At 39.1% G+C, this 25,249-nt stretch overlaps 1 protein-coding gene across 1 annotated transcript in view; it reads left to right on the top strand.

The window, feature by feature from the left end:
- Nucleotides 1–11,339, top strand: part of LOC139685718 (metabotropic glutamate receptor 6-like) — a 310,525-nt gene extending 299,186 nt beyond the window's left edge. The window contains exons 10-13 of the mRNA XM_071582751.1: nucleotides 1,627–2,131; nucleotides 3,355–3,659; nucleotides 4,503–4,631; nucleotides 7,952–11,339. Of these exons, the coding sequence (XP_071438852.1) occupies nucleotides 1,627–2,131; nucleotides 3,355–3,659; nucleotides 4,503–4,631; nucleotides 7,952–8,239 (1,227 nt within the window). The 3' untranslated portion in view covers nucleotides 8,240–11,339. The remainder of the gene's footprint in view (nucleotides 1–1,626; nucleotides 2,132–3,354; nucleotides 3,660–4,502; nucleotides 4,632–7,951) is intronic.
- Nucleotides 11,340–25,249: the final 13,910 nt, after the last annotated feature.

Raw genomic sequence — 25,249 nt, 5'->3', positions numbered from 1 at the left:
ATTTTAAGCGGCCGTCCAAAAATTACGTCTCGTCCATTCTTTGTTGATTTCATCCATATGTGGCATTAGTGCAGTGTGCATTCTCCTCAAACATCCTGTCCCCTTAATTCAGTTCATTTTCATTTTATATACAAGAAAAGGAGTCAACGCATTACCATTTATTATCATGTAAATTCAAAGTTTTAAAATGAGTGAAGAGGAAAATTGGGGGCATCTTAATGTAGTAAATGGCCGGGACTTCTCATATCGTGAGTGAGGGTTTGATTACTGGCATTGAAATATAAATTACGGTACTATTCCCAAAAAGGGTTCGCTAAGATGGACAAACATCAATTAAATGACTTCGTCCGTCCAATGAGGCGCGGTACATTGACACAAAGGCTAATTTTGGTAAGGGTAGCCCATGCACATGCCGCGTTTCTCTTCAAACTTCGCAAGCTAACGAATAACCTAATTCACCTCAAATGGGCTTCCAACCTTTAATGGCACAAATAACGTCAGATGCCGATCACCTACACTTAAGACATCTCCTACACACCAGAGCAAAATGCCATAGCTTTTAAAACGAGCATGTAGTATATCCTTAGCTTTCCGAAGGGATAGCCGGCCCAACGGATGAGTCGTATCAACGATAGTCGGGGAGCCGAAGAACCTTAACTCCTATATGAAAAGAAATGCTTTTATAAAATTATCATTTGCGAGTACTTCCCTTTAATCCATATGTCCTTATTTTGCCAAAAACTCCCCTTTCTACCTGAAATGGGAAAATATGTCTCCGAGAATTAAAATGGCTCAAATAGAGCAAGAATGGTGTCGAAGTACAGGCTCGACGTTAAGGTAAAGCTCACCGACAGGGTCGCCATCCAGTACTGCGTTGATTTAATGAATGAAGATACTATGCAGAGACAAATCCTGTTATCAAGTTGGCACCAAAAGAAAGCTATGACTTTGTTGAAATAAAGATGGTATTAATCATGAGACATCATATTTCTGGGTGCGTATAATATTTAGGTTTTTGACGTAAAAAATACATTTTAATGACTTTTAATTAATTTAATTGCCTGTTTTAATAAAGAACACAAAATATAATTGTATTCGGCAGATGATTGAAGCGGTAATCAGCTCATAACTGTAACATGTATTCTGTTATGAGATGAAAATAACTGACTTCCCACACAGAGGGCTCGGGTTCGGATCCTGGAAGTGGAAGATGTTTTTCAGTGGTATCCCGATCACAATTTGAGGTGCTTTGTGAAGAGCACTTTAAATGCGTTCGCCTTCCGTCGAAATGGACGTTAAACTGCGAACTCCTGGTCACCTTTCGTTTAGAGTAGGCTAATGCCGATGCAGGATTTATCTCCACCCATCCTCCTTTCCCATCTATTCCTTCTGGCGCAAATGACCTCAGCTTAAGGTCGCCTTCTTAATAACTATTACTACTACTGAAACAAAAATAATGTATTTGACTTGATAAAATCTTGTATTCCCGAAGGAAATGTAGGTTCATGAATCTTCACGACTAAGTACAGGGACGTAATCTATGGACGGTCCATTAGCGGATCCCCTGTACGATCACACAATTAAGTGCCAAGCTCATGGAAATCATCTCACAAATCCTTCCCTCAGGATCAGTGCTGCTGGAGCTGTGTGGCCTGCCGCGAGGACGCCTACGTGTTCAACGACACTTGTGTATCTTGCGAGGCTGGTCGAGCACCGGGTCCGGACCGTGCCCACTGCATTCGCCTCCCGGCCGAGGTCATCCGCTGGGGGAGCCCATGGGCCATCGCACCGCTCGCCCTCTCGTCCGTCGGCATCTTCCTCACGCTCTTCACTGCCACGGTGTTCGCGCGCTACAACTCCACGCCGGTCATCATGGCGTCCGGACGTGAGCTATGCTACGTTCTTCTCACGGGCATCCTCACCTGCTACCTGATGCCATTTTTAATCCTCGCGCCGCCCACTCCTGCCACCTGCGGTGCCCTCCGAGTCGGCCTCGGTATCTGCCTCTCGCTCTGCTATTCCGCTATCTTCACCAAGACTAATCGCATTTCCCGCATCTTCAACCGTGGTGTGAAGAGCATCAAGAGACCATCTTATACGTCTCCACGCTCCCAGATTGTCATCTGCCTTGGTGAGTACTCGGGGGGGTGTAAAAGACGGTGGGTAAACTTTCAGGACCCTGCTGTCTTTGCAGAGGCTGATGGAGTAAATTAGAATGTATGGGGCAAATTTTAATGAAAAGCATGAACCTGGACCGGCTTTCCAAGTCGCCTGGGTAAGTTCAACTGTCTTTTCCGCTCTGGTTAAGTAAATCAGACGACGAACCGCAGCTATGAGAGGCACCCCAGTACGTACCTTTCGTCGCGCGGGGAGCGTCTCAGAGAGTGATGTAAAATCCATGGATATACTTGTATGTATATATGAGCTTGTGTGTATATATGTATGTGTGTGAATTACAGAATTTTAATAATGTGATACTAATTTGTGTGAATATTTATAAGAAGGGTAATAAGGTGACAATGCTACCAGGCTCGCTGTGAAAGAATCCAAAAATGATATTTTGCCAGTGTCTCAACGACCAGCATGAATTAGGAGCAGAGTAAATACGACATAAATAGATGAATATGCATGCATATTTAGATCCTCATAGTGAGGCAATTCAGGGATGTGTATCAATTTTTAATAGAAAATTGTAATTATTATTGCACATTCTTTAACTTTTATGCTAAGGATGCCTAACTGTAGGGATCGCCACCAATGTTGCGTCGACCTCAAAATGAATTATTGATTTTCATCACATTCAATCAAATGGTATAAAATATTTTTGATGAATTTCAAAGTATATTATCCTGAACTCTGAAATCCGCGTAAAGAAGCTACACCCATCGGTGACGACCGGAATACGGGATCGCCCCACCTCGCAATCGCAGGGACTTAACATTACTACGCATACATATACGTACGAGTAGCTCATTTTCTCCTTCGGATTTGAGTTAGACGAATTGTAAGATGCGTTTTTAAGATAAACTTGAATTATTAAATTTCTCGCATCATTTCTCATCAATAACTAGAACCATCCTTACCATTATCCAAAAAAGAACGTTGAATATGAATTTGTTATCATAATTTTTAAAGTATAACGTACTCTAGACAATATAATTCCATTACTTCTAAGTTAATACCCCTCACCATCGGACTACCTCTACACAGTAAGTGTAAACATTTCTTAGAAAACTGAAGAAAAACATGCAAAGTACTTTCTTCAGCCAATTTATACTTACATCCTTTGTCCTTACTTCCTTACGTGTGTCTAAGAATGGATTTGTGGTTACTCGGAATCCTTCACCTTCACAGGGATCGTGTCAGTGCAGTTGATCGGCACAATGGCGTGGCTGATCATCGAGAAGCCGGCTGTCAAGGAGATCTACCCCTACCCACTAACGGCCGTCCTTACTTGCGGAGTCTCCACCTTTTCCCTGATGATGTCGCTTGTTTACAACATGGTGCTCATTCTTCTCTGCACACTGTATGCCTTCAAGACTCGGAAAATCCCCGAGAACTTTAATGAGGCAAAATACATCGGATTCACCATGTACAGCACCTGCATCGTTTGGCTTGCTTTTATCCCAATTTACTTTGGGACAAATAATGACTACAAGGTATAGTTTTCAGGATATATACACCATGGCCGAGGAATCATCCGCATAAAAAGTATGCACTGGGGCGTTTTGTTTAGTTTAGGAATCACTCACGCAACCACATATTATTTGAGTATTTATATTTTTCTCTTTATGGAGGTATAAAAAACGAATGCAATCAATTGGGGCAATAATTAAAAAACTGGTGTATTTGAAAGAGCATTCAATTGCAAATTGGTATCGGATGATATATTTCAAATAAAAATTAAATATTTAAAACCCGCGTATCCCTGATATAAAATAATCTTGTTATGCCGTAAATAATGCGTATAAGCTAATAGTGCACCTATATTTCACTTCGTAGGAATTCATGTACTGGTTAAAATAATATTTTTTGCATATTTTCATTGAAATGAGTCTTTTTACGCTTCTGTACTCATGGCATTAGAATCAGTAGTGACCGCTTAAGAGTCGAGAGCACCTATATCTATCAAACTTTTCGATAAATAGAAATAGTGTGGGTTTCAAATATTTTTCTATCATGATCGGACCCCATTGGCCCTATCGAGAAATACCGGAATCTCATAAAATGAACGCATGAATGCATAAAAAAGTTGACTAAGTGGCTATCGAATGAAAATCTTCAAAAATAATCTAATAGGCTAGGCTCAAAGAGGTCACTCCATTATAGAGCATCACAGGCCTCACACTAAGTTAAAACTTTGAGTAAACTATTTCTCAAAACAAGGGCTACATTTCGTTCCTACAAGTAGTTTACATGCTTTTATGTGTTATTTTGATTGTATAGAATACAACGATCACTTCGACGAGTGTCTACTAATATTCCTTTTCTTTCATCCACAGATTCAGGTTTCCAGCTTGTGCATGTGCATTGATATCAGCGCTACCGTGGCCCTGGGATGCCTTTTCACCCCAAAAGTGTACATCGTGCTATTTCAACCATATAAGAATGTTCGTCAGGGCAACACCCAGGTAGTTTTACCTCGAGGGATTCAACTTCATTGCCATCTCTTGCAAACGGTACTATGGTGCCTTCAAGAGAATAATTTAAAATAAACTACTCGTATGTGCCCCGTATCTCGTGTTGCTCCTTCCCTGGCCTGCACTTATTTTTATTAACTTTTCCATGGGTTCAATGTTTTTTTTTATTTGCAACAAATTCACATTTTCATGGAGAAGTAAAAAAGTGAGCGTCATCACTGGACTCTTACGGAAATGAGAAGCTGAATTTCCAACTGGCAGAATTTCCTTAGCATTTTCACCGAAATGAATTCAAATTGCATCCTGTCAACGATGGATAAAAATGGTAACTCTGAAGGCAAACGCATTTGCCAAGAGTTGAAGGAGATCTCAAGTAGTGCTCAAGTAATTAATATTTTCAAAATGATAATATCGCAACCCTTCAATAATATCAAAATAAAACTTTTTAAATTCTCATGAAATATTTTTTTCATGTAGATTTACAAATTTTTATATAGACATTATTCATCATTGAACAATTCCAGGAAGTTACGCCTGGAACGATTAATTATCACAATCCTTAACAAAAAACCTATGGATATTTATTCCCGTAAATAAATTCCAAAAACATATAATCTACTAATCGTTCATTTTGAATTTTAAGCAATAACAGATAATCTACATTGGCGGTAAATCTATTGTTGAGGGAAATAGTTAGGTAAATCAGTACCAAAGCCTAAAGAAGAGATAAATTGATTGATAAATTCTAACGAACATTGATATAAATATTTTAAACCTAACCGTTTGTTTCGAGGAGTAGCTAGATACGATAAACTTTGTAGAATTAATTTAACTGAATTTTTTGAAAACCATTTGGTGGTTATCGTTCCTCATTCCATTATAAACTATGAAAAGAGTAAGTCATAGCATCGAACAATTTTGTATTATCCCGGGCAAAACGGAATATCTCCGTGGGAGCGACATAAAAACAACGAACTAATAATTTTATCATCTCGCACAGAATAATACCCCTCCGGGTTCAACCACTAGCAGAGTTTATATTGCCGGTTGATGAGATCTATAGCAATAGAAAAAAATTGAATTTTCTGACAATAGATCTCGGCCTATCAGTTGTTAAACGTTGCATAGAGCAACTGCATGGTGAAAAATGTACTTTGTAGACATAAATTAATTATATTTCCCTGCATTCTTTTAGAGAATTACTTATTCAAGTAATATTAATGAAAATTAATATAATTTTAAATGAGTGCGTATACTAGAAAAAAAATATTTAATATCTTCCCCCCTCTCATGGTGAACAAGGACGCACTATAGTGAGACAGTTCGAGCTCAAAATTCACCAAGATCAACATCATTCACTCATTGATTTCAGTTAGTAAAAGCATTTTATATAAAATTAAATATGCCCATCTGGGACAAACTTTCCTTCGTTTTCCGCGAACCTGTGTTGAAACGGTTTCATTTACATTAATTGCAGTGAGTTACTCTTTCATATAATGATGATTAGAGCAGTTTAAAAGAATGAATGAGGACAGAAATGGTGCAAATCATAATTAATTCATTACTGCACATTTATTTTTCTCCAATTTGTTTTTATGGTTATTGTTTGCTTCTGTTTGCTAGGAACTGCGGAAGATACCACTACATATTCAACTACGAGTATAGCATGAAAATTTGACTTTTAATGAATGAAAAATGTATTCAAACACACCACAACTCACAGTAGTTTCATAGCTCTTGCCTTTCAAATTATATCCTGAAAAAAACTGAAAGGTGCGTCAAAAAGTAATGTATACATATGTTATATCTAAGAAATACTTTCATATTGGTTTTCTCAGCAATTATTTTTTGCTGAATAAAGGACGGCAAATGAGAATTACTGGAAGAAAATTGTTAATTGCTGACCAATTATTTGCCTATAGGTAACCGCATGATAGCAGTAGCTGTTGAAATGATATCTTCATCAATAGATGATCAATATTAATGCCTCAAAGGAAGTATTTAATAAAGTTGAGTAAATGACATGTGAAAATTTTATCATTCATAAGCTTAAGACAACGTGGCAGAAGAGTAAACTTATCGCAGAAAATATTTTCGTGAACAAACTAACTTACTCTAATCAATCTTTATAATTTAATGCAACAGGATACAATGGTTAAAATACATTTCTATATGCATCCAAACAAAAAAGCGCAGTTACCTATGTTTCTGTTAATAACTCCACTGTTAATAATAAGTACATTTCCATGATACTCTTCGAGGATTCATTTTTCGATGTACTGGTATCTTCAGTGGCTTCCGCGAATGAATTTTTATCTTTCTTACTATTAATCTAATTTATATTATGCTTTTTACTTGCTGACAGTAATGAATGTATTTTATTACAACTGACGCAAACATTTTATGGTACAAATCTGCATGAGCGGAAAATCCTATTCCAAAAAAACGTACAACATGGTAGACCTAAGTTTGATTTATTTAAGTTACGATTTCAGTTTTGAAGTAATAATGCATAAAATCGGCACCAATTAGCTGGAAAGCAAGCAAATCTAAAGATGAATTTTTACCATTAAATTTGAAAGTAATATGATGTTTTTACAACCGTATTTAAAAAATAACCGGACTTTACCCGCACATCGTTTGGCATTTCAAGAAATCTTAAATCTCAATTTAAATTATGTTTCTAAAAGAAACCAAATTATATTGTCATTAAAAGTTTTAGCAAATTACTACAATGACTGCTAAAAAATAAAGCGGATCTATTAGTATAATTTATATCTCATTACCAAATTTATACAAACTGATATAATATTTCAACGAAACTTCATTTGCATAAACTGAAGCGAATTGATGCAAATAAACGACTAATAGCCCACAATAACATTTTAAACTCTAAATTTATAATCGAAGGTACAACGATGGTTATCTTATAGATTCACAATATTCATAAACCTAAATCTCCGGCAGTGGGTTGGTTGATGTTCTGCAGCTTTCAAGTGATTATTTCTAAACTGAATCCGAGTACTCTCATGTATATTGGGATTCCACAGCATGAACATAAATGAATAAAGCTGGTTTTAAACTTTTGAGGTTGATGCAACTTCACGGTGTTGTAAAATAGGTTCGTGTGGTCATGAGGCATCACTATTTCGCATGGCGAGTATATTTTCAATTGCTCAAGGGATGTCCTTTTAAATATAGCAGACCATGCGGCGGCGTGCACGCTCGGAATAGCGAGCGACGGAGGCCGTGGTTCGGGAGAACAGCCCTGCAATGCTCATTTCTTGCCCTTCTCCTTTTCTCCCACGCAGAACTCGGCCGCTCGGCCCGGTTACAGCATGCGCTTTGCCGGCTGCCGCTCTCAGACGGTCCAGTCTGTCGCCTCCATGACCTCAGGCTCCCGCTCCAGCCCCCGCTCGCCTCGCTCCTCCCTTAAGCCGACGGCTGCCGGGAGCAGTGCTATGGCCCTGGTCACCGCTCCCGCTGGACCTTCCACACCGCTTCAGGTCACCGCCGTCGCCTCATCCTCGACGGCAGCCCCCTCCGGGGCCGTCACCGTGACGGGGGAGACATCCTACGAGGAAAGCTCCCTTACTTAAGCGGTCACTGAGAAGAAGTCCTTCCAACTCCCCCCCCCCCTGGCCCCCGAACACCATCCAGGCTCATCTCCTCCAACCGGTGGGATCTCACCCCAAACAAAAACGCCGGACTTCTCCCCTTAACGATTCCCATTCTCTCACCACACACGCATACACCCACCCACACGCACAAACTCCCATTTATCCTCAATCACAAACTCCCTTTCGACCTCGTCCCCGAATGTGAGAAATATCCGATTGGCCCGTAAAGCCGCGACGGGGCCGGTCCGAAAAATTCCCTCGAAAAGCACATTGCTCGGATATTCATTACAGTATCTTGTAGCCTCTCTTTATCCCGGTCGAATCGATATCCATATTTCCGCGAAGCTGTTCACCCCAAAGACCACTCGAAGTCTTCAAAATCCCCACTATCCCTTCGATACCTCAAATATTCCCAACGCCCAGATAATCCCATACTCCGGATGGACTCCCAACTCTCAGTCCCGATCGATCCATTGATGCCGCAATCTTCCCAAAAAAAGTCCCTATCATGCGAGCTCTCTTGTGTGACACATCTTCCCGATATACCCCCTCGTCAAACCCCTCATCCCTTCTCCCATTTTCTTTTCCCCTCTCCCTAAACCTATTTCCTCACCTGAATACCTAAAAACACCCACCTTCAATAAACCTTTTTACTATCTCCCCTCCATCCCCATTATAACCTCGATATGCCCCTAAAATTTCCCCCCTATAAAGTGACGAGTTCTCACGAGTGGAGGACTCGGCGGGTCTGCGGCCGAGGCCACCAACAGCCTCCCCACCCAACCATGGCCCACTCTCCGCGAGAGGACCCCCGAGGGGTGGAGATAGCCCGGCCAATGGCCATAGAAGGGGTTTTTTCGGTGCTATTTGCGTCCTTAACATAGTCGTTCCTTTTGTCTCACGAAATTGGCACTTGTGCCGTGAATATGGGTCTGTAGCCGTCCGAGGGCATGTAGAGAAGTTCGAAATCTTTCGAAGGACGCAACTCTATGTTCGGTGATGGGTGTATGGAGGTAGCGCCACTATTTGTGTCTGTCCCTTGCTACATCCATGTGTCATCAGCACTCAGCCCTCAAAATGTCAAATTACCTGATCAAATATTAAAAATAAATAACAATTAAATATTTACGGAAACAGGGACACAATACTCAGCGAAAGACTTTAGTGGTTATGCGTTAAAAAAACAAAATCTCAGAATATATAAATGCGAATGTATATTTATACTTCAAACTACAAATGCTGAAAACGCAGAAATTAATGCTTTACAGAAAAAAAATATTTGGCCAGCTTCCCCGGTGATCAGGTGAGATGGAAGTTAACGACTAGCATTCGGAATATTTTAGAAAGGAAAAATATGAAACCGTTTAAATGATGTTAAACTACGTGATCACGCGAATTTGCGTTTGATCGCGGAGCCAAAAAATGCGAGGCCGAAAGTGTGTCTCGAAGTATGAAGCGGAGGGAGCGAGAATGATCCGCGTCATTCCTCAGGAGTGAATGAGAGGGAACACCACTCCCTAAAAGATGCAAATTGCAGACACGCATCTATCCACAAAGGCGGAAACTGAAGTAAGCCTCGCGAAACGAAACCCACAGATGAGAACTATTAAGGACGTATCATTGACTTTAATCGCTATACTAGCTCCGTTAGATCCACCAAATGTTGCGCAATTTCTCACTAAACAAATTTTGCTCGTTCCTATTGTTCGGTTAAATGCGGCAGTTGAGTTGTAGGCCAGCATAAATGAGTATAAGAGAAAATCGCCTGCGTTTGTATTGTTGAGTAATTGGGATGAGTATGTGACCAAGCAGGAAGCACGAGTCTGTTCAGTTATGTCGGCTGACGCAGTTATTTTGGGTGTGGGGATTGCCCAGGTATATGAGATGCAATGATGTTTTTGATAACCGACTCTTTTTGAATTAGCCTGAAAGAACCTTAGGAAAGCGATGCAACTCCTCAATGTTTTGATGATTAGCCATGTGGCCTTTGCGGCCGTGCGCTAATGGAAGGATCCTGTAATGTTATTTGAGCAGAGCCTTTTAGACCTGAACGACTGGCAGTATCAATTGCGATTTCACGGGAGCTTCTAATACCACTCAAACGATAAGTATGCCTCTGGCCTACCCTGATTTTGACAATTAAAAGGCACTAACCAACCGGCTATCACTCCTTCAAAGATATATTTGGTTCATGAGAGCGGCGTGTATATTCATGGCGCCCATTAATTTGGAAACATCCTCTTGTAACGGCAATGGGAGTCACTGCGACATCCCTGCCTTTTGATCAATGGTGTTCTTACAGCTTATGTGAAATTAAACGTATACTCTCATTTATGGAATGGTATTCAATTCAAATGGTATTCTTTGTGCAAGTGTTTGTAGGCTTACGAATCCAAATATTTAACTGATCGCTACTTGACCGCGCGGCCAGGGCTTTCAATGGCATTTCATTGGTGTTAATTTGTGTATCATTGATGTTAAAGATAAATAATGAGCGATGAATTGCTCTTCAGTAGCCATAAATTCATATGCGTCAACGCCGCTCTGTTGTGTATTTTGTTGTCATCGCATAGCTTGGATTTAATTTGGCAATATTACGCTAAATGGACAGCATTGTGCGCTTCACTCAACCCTCTTTATGGCATATCCCCCACTCTCTGTCAGCGTTATCCATTATTGTCTCGACGTTTGCTTTGTTTGTGACTCGTAAAAGGTATGAAATATCTAACTATGAGGAAATGTGTTCTCTTTCTCTTTTCAATTACATATTGATATCAATGTTCCAAAACTTTGTGCATTGGTTTCGCAGAGCTTTTAAACATATAGATATATTTCTCGTCAATTAAATGGTTACACTTTGTATGTTTCTACACAGTAGTAATGGGTTGATTAAAATGCTAACCATGCATACTGGTGTGAAACGTCAATAAAGGAAAAACGCGCGAATGGACTAGAAACGTTTTAATATTATTTTTAATGTCATCACTCCTGTACCGACTAATTATGAGAATGTGTGTTCACAGCTATGAACAAATTCTTATTACGTGTATTGAGAATGAAAATAAAATTTGAGCATTGAAAAATCAAAAAGAGTTTTCATTTAAACATATTATAAAAGCTGAACACGAGACCCAAATGAAAAGGCAACCCTTCCTATTCTATGTACCGTAATTTAAATATAATAATAAATATATAATTTACCTTAAAATTACACAATTTCACTTACGTCTGTCCCTATGTGTATGATATCTTCATATGGTCTTAATTGTAACCGCCGATGGCAGAAAGCCAACGGTATCACAGAATTTAATGCTCCATGCAACTCATCCAAAGATTACTTGTTATGAGTGAGGATGGATTCATCCATAACTAAGCCCTAAACTGCCTTTGATTGGGATGCAGTATTTTGCCAGCTACTATTCGGTTTGAAAGAAGACCTATTGACAAGAATTTACACGGCTTGGATATGGGAGTTCTCCGAAGGCATCACCTGGGGTTTAAATCCCAAGTCCTTCAATCAGCCAGCGAACGATCTACCATTTAGGGAACCACGCGAACGTACATAGTGTTTCCTAATTGAAAAAAAGGAATATAGTACGCCATTTATGTGGGATTGATAAAAGATCTTACTTATTAAATGTGATGAAAGCAGAAAAGAAACTAACACGAAGCAGTATTGAATGGCTGAGTTCGTCATTATCACCGTTGACTTTTCATGCATGCAATGGAAAGCCAATTATATTTGCAGAGAAGTAAGAAGACAACTGGGACACTAGCCTGTGTGGACAAGTAGAGTAAAACACAACCGAAAGATACACAGAAACAAAGCTAAAACAATGATCAAACGAACAAGTCAAGCGTGGAAGAAAATTTTCAAATAAGAGTAGGCAATTGCACATTTTCAACACTCCGCTGTGCAATTCAGGCCCCAAGATCTTGCTTGGCTGACGCAGCCAATGCTTGGCTGACGACACATCTTTGCCAACCTCTCTTCCAGCTCTCGAACCCTGCCTGGTAAGCTGCCTTAGGTATCCTCTTCAGGTCCGCCGTACAATTAGTTTTAATGTCCACAATAGAGTCGAATCGGCGTCCTTTCAAAGTTGCTTTTAACTTTGGAAACAAAAAAAAGTCTAATGGAGCCACGTCTGGAGGGTAGGGTGGCTGCGGGATTACGGAAGTTCCGGTTCTGGCGAAAGACTGTCACGATCAGCGCCATGTGAGCCGCCGCGTTGTCGTGGTGGAAACGCCATGCATTGTTTCTCCACACGTCCGGCTTCTTTCGGCTCACTGCGGCCCTCAGCCTCTTCATAACCTTTAAGTAGAAATCTTTGTTGTTTGGCCTTGAGGGACGTATTCGTAGTGAATCAGCCCTTGCCAATCGAAGAAACACACCAGCATGACCTTCACATTGGACCGGGACATGCGAGCTTTCTTTGGTCGCGGAGAATGAGGACCTTTCCACTGAGAATACTGGGTCTTTGTCTCAACATCATTACCGTAAACCCAGGTTTCGTCACCGGGTACGATGGTTTTAAGAAACTCTGGTTCCGCATTGGCTCGATCCAGGAGTTCCTGACAAATATCCAAACGTTTTTGTCTCTTTTCATCAGTCAGCACCCGCGGGGCGAATTTTGATGCGACGCGCGTCATGCCCAATATGTCAGTCAAAATTGTCCGACAGGATCCAAAACTGATGTTCACTTCCTCGGCTATCCCTGACAGTTACTGCACCAAATCATTCACCAATTTGACATGGTTGGGGTCTGTCGAAGTGGAAGGTCGACCCGTTTGCGAATCTTCATCTGTCGAGGTTCTGCCCGATGTAAAACGACTGTGCCACTTAAAACACTGGCTTTGACTCATAGCGTAATTAAAAAAGGCTTGCTGAATCATTCCAAAAGTCTCTGTAGCACTTTTGCCAAGTTTGAAACAAAATTTCACGTACACACGCTGTTCCTCTAGCTCCTTTATTGCTGCCGTTGCACGCGGTGACTAACAGGTTAAGACACGTACCGCTGCTGCTGCGTAACGACTCGACGCAAACCAACGCAAAACCTGTCGTTTTAGTCGTCAGATGTGTCGCTAGATGGCGCACTGTGTCACGTTTATTTCCGTTGAATGGTTTGCGCAGAATAAAATCAGTCCGGTATTTTTTTAATCACACGACGTAAATGTATTAAAGCAAACAAAGTTAATGGGTAAAGTAACAAATGAACTACTTCAAGAGGGAGACAGTTATGCAAATCACATGAAAAGGGAGGTTAATTGGACGAAATCTTTGGTACAGTAGTATGAAGGGCCATATACGTAGGATCCATGGAAGTTAAAATGGAAAATAAGTTGAGAAGAAATAGCGAATAGGTGTGAATGATGAGTACCAAGTCATGGGAGACATACGTGCAAGTATTAATAAAGAGACAAAAAGCAAGTAAGAACAGTTTGGAGGATAGCTAAAACCAAGTTTTAGATTGATTATCTATGTTTGAGGATGAACTCTATTTTCTCTCTTTAAATGTATTTCTGTGCTCAGTATTTTCTACCAGCTCTGTTTATGGCTCCACAGTTACTGAAGAAGTTTGTAACCGAGAATAATAAACCCAAAAAATTACATGGAACTCTTTCAGGGAGTGGTAAAAAATAACATTTTTAGCAATCAGTAATAAATATGAATCGCTTCAAAATATGATGGAGCCTTTGTTATGCCATAACGGAGCGAACGACTGAGAACGTACCACGGATATTTACAGCACGCTTATTGATTAAACTTCGTTCTTCAGCAATCAGGATTAATTTAATCAGAAAACTATTTATATTATCTTTAAGGTTGCTGACGTAATGTCTTTTCTACATTTTTTCTCTACATATATATTTCTTCTATATCTCTTGAATTTTCCTGGTCAATCTTTACAAATGATTTGGCTCAAATTTAGAGACAGAGCGCTTCAGAGAACCTCATTCACGAGGAACCTTAAGGTAAACATTGCCAAAGATCTTTCCTTTCGCCAAATGTTAATTCCTCCGAGACATCCGATAAGCATCAGCTTCTCGGCATTATTTGAAACAATTTAGCCAAGGGTCCATAAAAAAGCCTCTTAGCATCTTTTATGAACAGGATATCGACGAGGACTATTAACCAGAGTTGAAAATGCCTGGGAGCAATTTTCAAGGAGCCACAGTACCAGCAAAAAGATGCGTGTATCAGGGAGGATATTGGACACCTTCGCTTAAAAAAAATATATTTTTCCTCAGATGGGCTTAAAATTTTCCTTAAAACTGATCAAGTTCACGTGAACAATATTGGTGGTTCTGAACATCCTTTTTTTACCAGATGAGTAAAAAATATTATTCTGCGCGAGACCAAGCATACAAAGTGCTTTTAATATGATTACAGCACCATTCAATGATTCGTATCATAAAATGAGGTGTTATGAACTATAGTGGCGTAATCATTACCATTACCAATTAGCCATCTGTTGAAATCAGGTACTACCACTTGCAAATTTCACGTGCAGGTGGTAGTGAACTGCACGTTTTTATGATAGAAAACCCCTCAAAAACTCTGATAAGGGAAATGTTTTGAAATATGTTTGCATTTTGTAAGACTATTTGTATTTGTTTCCCAAGTGGGTATTAACCATATTAGTGTTATCTAAGTATTTCAATTGATCTCTAAAAATACCCATGGAGCGTAGTTGAACTTTTTCCGTATTATTTAAAAAACATCGATGCGAAAAAGAACTGACCTCGTCAAATTGAGCGTAAATAAATTTCAAAACTGCTCGTGAGTATGTTGCAAATGAGATGCACTCTTGTGAGCATCAGTAGCAGAGAGTAATCAGCTAAAACAATAGTGGTAGAACAACCAACTATAAAGCTAATTTTTCCTTCACCCAATGAATACTCTTTATTTAAAACAATACCTTTCATAATTTACTCATCAAGGTATCATCTTTTTTACAACATCAACAGTAATTTTCTCTCAGCCGATAGCTGAGCATCAAACATGGTTGCTAGATCAAAAGCCTGAAATTTACTTACGAAAGACATCTGATCTAGTAGCGAACAGCAAGAAAGCTGATGAAATGTAAGGCTAATTTAAAAACTTGCACATAAAGTTGTTGCTATCGTGTTTTTTTTATTCTATTACCGAAGACTTTCAATGTACAAAGTTTGTATGAAAAGCATTGGTGATAACTTTTTCCTAACATGTTCGTCAAGTGCTGAATTCAGACCGTCGGTTAAGTGTGCGCATGATCTCAGATCGTATTGGCATTGATAAAATGACAATTCACACTATTATCACTGAAAATTTGATGATGCAAAAGATATGCGCTAAACTCCTCCCGAAGGTTTTGATGGACGACCAAGGGTAGAGTCAAGTGTCTGCTTGCGAAGACCTTCTGCCACGGCATCGTTAGGATTTCCCCTTGCAGCCCCGAAGTGGCACCAGCAGATTCTTTCCTATTCCCAAAAGTGAAATTTCCCGCAAAGAACACCACCATGGGACTCTTAAGTTCCGTCAGAGAATCTTGCACGCGTACCCTTAAGGACCTTCCTGAATCCGCTTACCAGGGCGTCTTCCAGTAGTATAAAAGCGGCTGGCAAAAGTGTGTCGACACTCAAGGGATGTACTTTGAAGAAATTTTAGGCAATGCAGCAATATCTGAGAGAAATCTATTTTTCCGAAACTTTTCCCAATACTTTTTATACAAAAAATAAATCCCAAGAAATTTAGAGTTACAGTATATTTTACTCTAAATAAAAGCCTTCAGGCTCTTAAGAAAAACATTTTTCGTAATGTATCGAACGGAATTCCAAAATGTTCTTTTGGAAAGTCGCACACCATGATGCGGAAAAAACAATACCAGGTGGCTGCGTTTCAGAAGCCAAGGACTGCATCGTCGGGAGAAGTACAGGTTAGCGCTCTTAAAGGGCATTCTTTGCTTAGGATAACGTTTGCAATTCTGGGTGAGTTGTTGTCATTATTCTTGTGTACCCATGTCGTTGTCGGAGTCTTCCTCGAGCGTGGTGAGCATTTTCCTCGCAGTTCGTTCTTCTTCTACATTGAATTCAAACAAATCTTTCAATTTATTAAATAAAATATTTTAACACGTTCAAATTCAAAATTATTTAAATAGTTCATTGTTTTCCCAAATGATTTTGTCAGCTCGTTCACTTACAATATTAGTCTCCATTAATTTGAGCCTCAGAAATATTTAATTTAGAATTTGAAAACATTTTATTCATAAAATACTTGAAATTATAGGTGCAGTAATTAGAGAGCCCAAATATGTGTCTTATTTAATCAACAATGTAAATGTTATTTACATGTTCAGATTTGAACTGCTTCAAGATAGAATCTCTGAATCTTGAAATAGAATATCTGAATGAAAGAAGACACTTGGCTTTTCAAGTATAGAATTTTTTTTACAACCTAGATTTCGTTACAGGGTAACATCTTAAGATGAAGATTAAGACGTTACGCTGTAACGAAACGTAGGTGGTATTTTAAAAAATATATGAAAAAAAGTGTGTTCTCTCATCATGAATGATTTCCACCATGTTGCGCTCTTCAATGCACACGATGGTAGGCTGAAAAGATTCCATCGTAGCGAAAAAACAAGACATTTTCTTTCATACTAATTTTCATTTTTCAACATGTTATCCTTTAATAAGATTATTTTTTTAGCAATACTTAGCAATACAACTTTTTCAATCCTTCTAAATAGTATTTAACATATTTGTCCCCAAAATAGGCCTTCAGGTATGCGCTACCCATTTCGTTCGATGAAAATCTCTACCCTTCAAGCGGACCTTTAAAGATATGAAACAAAATTAAGTCACCAGGGGCCTTGTCTGGTGAACACCGTGAGTGGTCAACCAATTCAAAGTGCAATTCATGAATTTTAGCCGTAGCAACCGCCGAAATGTGAGCAAAAGCGTTGTCCTGAAGAAAAAGCCCTTTCTTCTTCTGTAAATACGGTCGTTTTCAGCCAATTGCTGCCTCCAGCTTGTCAAATAATGATGCGTTACACTCTGCCGTGATTTTGTTTCCTTTTTGAAGATAATCTATGCACATAATTCCATGATTAACCCAAAAAACAGTCGCAGTCACCTTTCCGGTCGATGGAAACGTTTTCGCCTTTTTTGGAGCAGGTTCACCCTTTGCAGTCTACTGTTTTGCTTGTTCATTCGTCTCAGGAGTGCAGTGGCAGATCCAAGTTTCATCTACAGTTATGAATGCTATCTCCCTAACCTTAATATGGCGGTCGTCCAGTACCATTTGATGAACGTTTTCGATGTCATTGGTGGTTGTCGTAGTTTTTTGACGTCCCGAACAGTCATCATCAGCGAAGCTGGTACGGCCACGTTTCAGCTCAGCTTTCCATAATTTTATGGTCGTTAATGATGCGGCCAGGACCTCATGCACTAAATTCAACTCATATTTGACATTTGTAAGCGTATTGCCTTCCAAAGACAAATATTAAATGACAGCGTCACGCTTAATCTTTTCCATTTTCCAAAAAACCCTCATAACGAGCATCTCAAACGGCAACAGTGGCTGGAATTTTTGTGAGAATATTTCTATTCATGCGCAGACATTTCCAAACTTTTGTTGAATAATACTGCCATCTTTACGTTGAGGGCGGGAACTTATTAGACAACCCTTACAGAATATTTTATTAGCACTGCTCAGCTTTAGCAGTAGTTTGTCTTCTCTAAAGTGATTTTTTTCTATGTGGTTTTGATACGTGTGGAGATATATGGAGCACGTTTCCTCCCTTTCGCTACCACTATCGAGTTTATAACTAACCTACTTTGCTCGAGAAGATAATGTTCAATGATCAATGTTCCCCTCCCGTTCCCCGGGAGGGGAACATTGATCCGAAAAATGCTGTTCTACTTTGAAGCCTCGAAAGCTGATGCAGGGTACATGATTAGCTTTCATCACCGATTTAAATCTTACGAATGTGAAAGTACGGTCATTGATAGATGCCTAACAACATTTTTTTTACCCCCTAACCAATGAATAGGCAAAGTCTCTGTGGACAATTCAGATAAAACTATGGAGTTCCCATCATTAAACCTCATCATCCCATATCATTAAACCATGAAAATATCTAAACTCTCTTTTGGACGCATGCTTTTAGATTCAAAGTAAAACGTGAGAAAATATAGCTTTAAAAAAAATGCTACATATTTTTTAACAAGAAAAGATCAATTTCGTTGTCTCTCAGGGACGAGTGCCCACGTGTGATGGTGCATAGGTTGTTCTGTCCTGTGTAAAAATATTATCATGGAATATCAACACGAAACTCGGTGCCATTGTAGTTAATTTCTGAATGAAAGTGTTTCACGACAACCGATATAATAATTGAGAAGCTAAGAAATAATGAGAATATTCAGTACAACCCATGAATATCCACCTTTTATTTTCTATAAATTTTCCATCATTGTCTAGGAATCCTGAAAACTTGAAGAAAATCGGTCCAATAGTTATAGTTTTTTTATTATCTCCATCATTGCCCCGGAAATTTAAAATAAACAGTTCGTAGTGTGATGCATTATGAATGCGCAGAATTGCTCGATTTAAGGTCCGTTATCACGAATATATAATTTGGAAAAATTCGCTATTGCTTATAAATGGAAAATACCATAGTAGATAATAGTAGCAAAGAAAAACGTGGTGAATGTCAATCCGAATGCCGAAAACCTCTACATTAGCGAAGTATATGCTTAGGGACACCCTGAGTAATTCAAGGAAGATTGGAAACTCCATTGTATCTCACAAATTTAACCCAAATTTATTTGCTAATCACTAGTATTAGATAAAAGGTGGCGGTGACGACCATAAAGAAGGACTCATCCGTCACTTATTTCGAAAATACTTGTGATGGCTTTATACCGCACCCCGGGCAATGAGGTACTCCGAGCCCCCGTGGCTCCACTTCGGCTCTTATTCTCACATATTTTTGTTGATGTACGTCACCCCTTGGTGACCCTAATCCGTCATATTTCTACTTCCTTCCGGGGTTGAAAGAGTTGATGAAATAATGTTGGCTCATGTAAATAAGAATCTTCAATCTTTCCACAATAATAAAAATACTAACCATTTATTTTCAAAATAACCATGAACAAACTCACCAATGCCTTTTCTGCGTTTCTTTTTTTCGCCAGGTAGAGTGAGGTTTGATCGAGTTTTCTTAAGGTACTCAGATATGCCTCTTAAGTACTCAGAAGCCATGCTAACAAACTTTGCAAAAACTATTTCACGTATTTTTGTTAATTTGGAATATGTTAGCGTGTCGAATCGCTCTGTGGAACGGAAGCTGCTAGTGTGTTATCGCAAAATATATTTTATGAAAAGTTTCAGTGATTCTGTACTACAGAAAGAAGATAAAGTATTGCATTTTAATTATCAAACTTCGCTAGCCCCTTGGTTGCAAAATCAAGTAGCATTGGTTCAATTCCATGATTGAAAAATAAATTACATGAATCTTGAACACATGAAATAATGTTGGAGCAATCGCTAGTCGAGTTTTTGTGCACTCAATATCCATGTAAACACAGGTTCCTTTCTAAAAATGTACACAAGGAATTGCATCAAATATGACGCGAATTCATTTCAGTCGGTTTGTATTTCAAGACTCGGTCACATATTGAATTCCGTGGTTAATATTAAAGACAGCCATGATGGCGAGGAGTGTGTATGCACACACGAGCACAGCATTGAGTTTAAGACGAAGGCTTCTTTGACAATCTGCTCGAGCAATCTATGAATATAAACACAGGATAGATAGCTCATAAATATTAAACCAACATCCTTTTAGCCATACTTATATGTCGTATTAGGTATTTTGCATTCCCCGTGGTTGCGTCTACGTACATTTATCCAAGATTCAAGGATTAATATCTCTTTAATCTTTTACAACCGCATCCATGTTGATACCAACTTTCCCAGTCAAAGTGCCCCATCAAGTAAGCTATAGCGTATTCTCGTTTGGCTTATATTAAAGGCTCAGCCTTTACTCGGGTTACCGACTTCTTGATAGGAAAATGCCTTCTCCTGGAAATAGATCGTGACCACACTCTGCGAGTTCATCTCCCACCTTTTTTATCGCTAATCACCTAAGGCATAGTATTGGGTAAATAACAAACCCCCAGCCCTGCTGAGCATCCTGGCTGATGTGAATCGGCAATTTATCTACTCATTTCAGGCTCATATCTCTCTAAACCTTCCTTTACACCAGAAATAGTGCAGCCATAAGTCCAAACCCAAGTAAAGGGAGGAATTCTTTCCACAGAGGATTTTTGCACACAAGTGATGAAGGACTAAAACGACATGGGAAAAGATTTATTTAATGCATGCGTTCATATGTTTTACACCTAATGTAAGAAATAAAACGGCTAAGTATGAAATAAGGATTTGCCCTCGTCATTATTATACAGCGAATTTCTCCAATAAAATTATCTTTGATTTCACAATTTAATCCGATTTCATAATTCTAAGAAAAATAATTTCACTCTGAATCTCTGAAAAAGATCGAATAGATAGGAATCTTTAACGAGTATATTACCTCATTGAATACGATCAAATTAAATTTATCACTGCTAAATATTTGTCCTGAAGCCCATATTGTTTTGATTCAGATCTCCTCAAAGGTAGCGGCCGTTTCGTTTTCCGATAATAATATATTTTGGAACATATATTTTAGGCTGCATATAAAAATGAAAAATAAATAGAGGAGAAGCCAATTATCTTCGTTTAATATTACGAGTGTTCAGATGGTTCTAGTAGTGCTGTGCGATGGCTCGAAATATTGGCTATTTATTATGCCCCTTAAACATGAATATAGGATACCCCCAGCAAAACGTAAAATAAACGTAAATATAAACGATAGGATTCCCCCAGTAAAAAGTAAATATCTTCCGGGAAACTTGAATTTTATCCCTATAAATGTCAATTTTTTGGTCAAAACTACGTCCGTTAATGTTAGAAAATAAAAACTGAAAATCCTCTGAAGCCCCTGAATTAGGTTCCAATCCGGTGACATTTAAAAATATTCGGACATTAGAGCAAAAAACTGTAGAACCTTTGGTTAGATGTAGAATTAATTTCAACCAAAAATAATTAATATACTGGGGAACATGATTCGATTGTAAAGGCACACGGAAATTTAATTGCTCTGCTAAAACCAATAACAGTCAGCTCTGAGATCCAGCACCGCACGACGAAGAAAATTCATTTTGATGAGAATCCAGCGTCATAAGTCACTCGAACTTTTACCTATATTGGGTGTAACCTTTCACGTTTGGATGGATGGAAGCAGGAGAGGAGCTTGAACAGGATACCAATTTCAATCTTCGTCTTCGAATTTTCCTTGCGGCCCTCCCCCGGAACACCCGCCGCCGATGCGTTACCTCCGAACAGTTGAAGCTAGATAGATGAAGTGCGCAGGAATCCATTTCCATTCTCAATGGGGCGAACGGAAAACATACGCCCACACACCCACGCATATGCCGACCCCTCTCTAGATCAAAATCACCCCCATACCATCTCCACCCATCCCCCTACGAAGCGTGTCGATAATGCGCCAGTGTCACCTGCGCTCCTCCCGTTTTACGCTTCCAAATTTTCGGTCACCCCACGGCCTCTCCCCTCCACCCCCTGCGCCATTAAACACGTGACCACGTCCCGGGTCCACCCAAGTCTCCGACCCCATTCTCCGCCGCTCTCCTCATCCCTCTACTGCCACCTCCCCCCTTCCATTTACTTCGTCTCCCACTCTCGGCCTGGCCACGCTGGGCGGAGTGGGGCGAGATAGGTGCTCACCACCCTGCTCCACCTCTGGCATTCCCGTCCCCGCATCACCCCATTCAACCCCCCCCTCACTCTCTCGACACACTCGACTTCCCGGAACGCTCCCGAGCACCGCCTGCTCCCTCGCTTATCCTGCACTTGGACCAGTGCTCCCTCTCCCGAGGCACCAGCCTGCACCCTGAAATAGATACCTCTGGGTAAACTGCCAAGCTGGGTGTTTGAAGCGTTTATAACGTAATCGCGTTAAATACGTATTGAGGGATCTCCTTACTGCCCTGGGGGGATATGATTTTTTGCTTTTCTTTTCGATAAACACTTCCCTAGAACCGTACAAAGACGTAAAACACCCACCTCTGGCTAATAATCGGACAAGTGCTGAATAATTAAAAAGCTGGAGTTCTGGCACCGAGGAAAGGGATACACATCCAGCAGAGTATCGTTCCGTCAAAGAATCGGATTTGCTGCGGAAATTATACTCTCAATCTGAAAAAAATTTAAATTTTTTTTAATTCTTCTCTAAAAAGATATTAACAAAGGAGCTCCCACAACTGCAAATTCTAATGAGTTTAGCTTTTAACTATACTGAAATTGCAAAAAATATAAATGAAATCAGACCAGTTGCAAATTTGAGTGTTGCCCAATAGACCCTGCCCTATACTTTTGTGGTGGCTTGGACTTTACATTTAAGATAACATTTACGGATAACATTTTGAGACAACAATTACATTTAAGACAACGTAATACTGTGCTAATGTAAATTAATTAATTTTAATAATAGTTAATATCTTCTTAAAACCAAGTTTTTCTCTACCTGAAAAGATGCTTATACGTGATGAAAAAATTGCTTGCAAAGTGTTTCGTTCTAAGAATCAATACACAAGACTTCTTGAATAATTGAAATAATTACGGAGCAAGTAGCCATGCCGACGTAGAGGGACTGTGGACCTTTTGGCGGTTAACCTCCCAGCTTGGTAAGCACCTGTGTCCCAATTAAAGGCGATGAGTGTTTTCGGCATTCAAACCAAATGAAAACCCCATAAATCCATATACTTTAATTTAATGGTGCAAGCTTACCTACCTAAGGGCTACCGCTTAGCATGCACGGCTATTAAGTATGGACTGATTTAAATAACGTGATACAAGTGCATAAAGAGAAATTACTATTATATATATTGTACACACGTATGTTTGTTTGTTTAAATAATATATTTTTGTAACGTCGTGCAGTCTGTTTTCTCCTTTTGGTAGTATACCTATACTAAATTTGTAACCTTATTTCATCGGATTGCGCATTATTATCTTCTTTAACATAATTTTTAATAATATGCAAATGGGGTATTAGATATAATAAAAGACCTAATACCTAGAACATAACGCTTAAGAATTTTCGGCAGTTATATTCTAAACGAAGGTTCATGAATATTCAGGCATTTTAAACATATTTACGGTGTCATTTAATGTATTTTAAAGCAATTTTATATATAATAAATACTGGAAAAGGGAATAATTATAAATATAATTGTTATACTCAGAATGACATGTTTTTATGTAACAATTATTTATCAAGAACTGCAATGAAATACAAGGTCTGTACTTGAAATTAAACCACGATTTAATATGCGATTCAAGTATTTTTTTTGGAAAACGTATCAATAGCTAGAATACGCCGGGACTCTAATAAATGGCCTAGAAAAGGAGATAAATGATGATAAAATTATTTTGCACGCAATATATTCTTGAACTCTTCTATGCCACATAAAAATTGAGGCTCAATAAGATACTTTATAAAAAGAATATTAAGTAAATAATAGAAAAATAGATAATGGAAAAGCATTTAATGCAAAGCAAACGTGAACAAACAGATTACACCATCAGGTGGTATGGACAACAGCCGTTTAGCATACACTACCTCCTGCCGTATGTATAATTTTCACATTAAGACATTTTACATGCAGGGGAAACACCCCAGGATCAAATGGAGAAGTTATTTAATGACTATTTAATAAAGTCAAATAATATCGCATTATATGTTAAAAAAAATGCTAAAAAATAGAGTATGTTAGAAAGAATGGCAACCCCTGCGGTAACGAGGATGTATTCGCACCCAGAAAATGAATTTTATAAAACTATACCTGAGTTTGCATCTAAATACGAGGGAATAAAAACCCACCTCATACCTGGAGATGAGATGGCAGAAAATAAATGTAAGAGGCGTACTGGTACCGAAATATTTTCTCGTGCCCAACTCTTTACCCGAGTAAAAAAAAAATATTATCAAAATAAAAACATAGTAGCATATTGGCTCTAAGCTGTTACACAAAGTTTGACATTGTGTGACTTATTCATGGTTAAAATTAATAAATATTTTGTTTTACGCCACACATTTTATTTGACAAGAAACAGATAGCTCCATATCAGAAATTAACGCAACGTATTGTGGAGGTAGAGTCAAAGTCCTATAAACTCAAATTTTTTTCCGAAACCACCTTCGCAGTAGACAATAATGGCAGGAGTTTTTCTGGCCCGTTTTATTTATTGAAAAAGTTATTCGTCGCAAAATACAAAATGAATATCTTGGGTGCATTATTGAAGCCATATGGCAGAAATTCTAAGGTATCTAGGATTTAAATATGGTTTGTTTAGATTCGGAGAGCATTGTCCACTGTTTCTTTACTTAGGAGGAATGTTTCGTCTGACTTTTTGGTGTGTATCAATCAACGATATTATTTGTTCGTTCGAAGGTTTCCGCGGCGATGAGTAGGTGATTTCACGATAAACGTTGGAACCTCGACCGCCTCTCCGAAGAATTGTACTATATTCATTTGGAGCTGGCTGCCACCCTACAAGCTGACGATTGGGACACAACCGAGCGGATTACGTACGACTCTTCCCGAGCCAGTCTAATGGCGACGCGGGAAAAGCAAGTCAACAAATTCAACAAACTTCATTTTAAGCAGCATCCACTGACCTCGATTAATGGGGCTGACAATGGCCAATCGGTTGTGAACTTGACGGACCTTCATTTAGATGAAGCCACCCTCGCAGTCTTATCTAAGGGTCTGAACTTCGCTTTGACCCCAAGGACGATACCACTTGAGAAGATCATCGCGGAGGTAGAGTCATCGATCCGGAGACTTCCGAAGGCGGCCGCCGACGAAATCCGAGAA

The sequence above is a fragment of the Hetaerina americana genome, unplaced genomic scaffold (genome assembly GCF_022747635.1).
Source record: "Hetaerina americana unplaced genomic scaffold, ioHetAmer1.1.p SCAF_12, whole genome shotgun sequence".
Lineage (NCBI taxonomy): Eukaryota > Metazoa > Arthropoda > Insecta > Odonata > Calopterygidae > Hetaerina > Hetaerina americana.
This window is presented reverse-complemented; position numbering and strand designations above follow the sequence as displayed.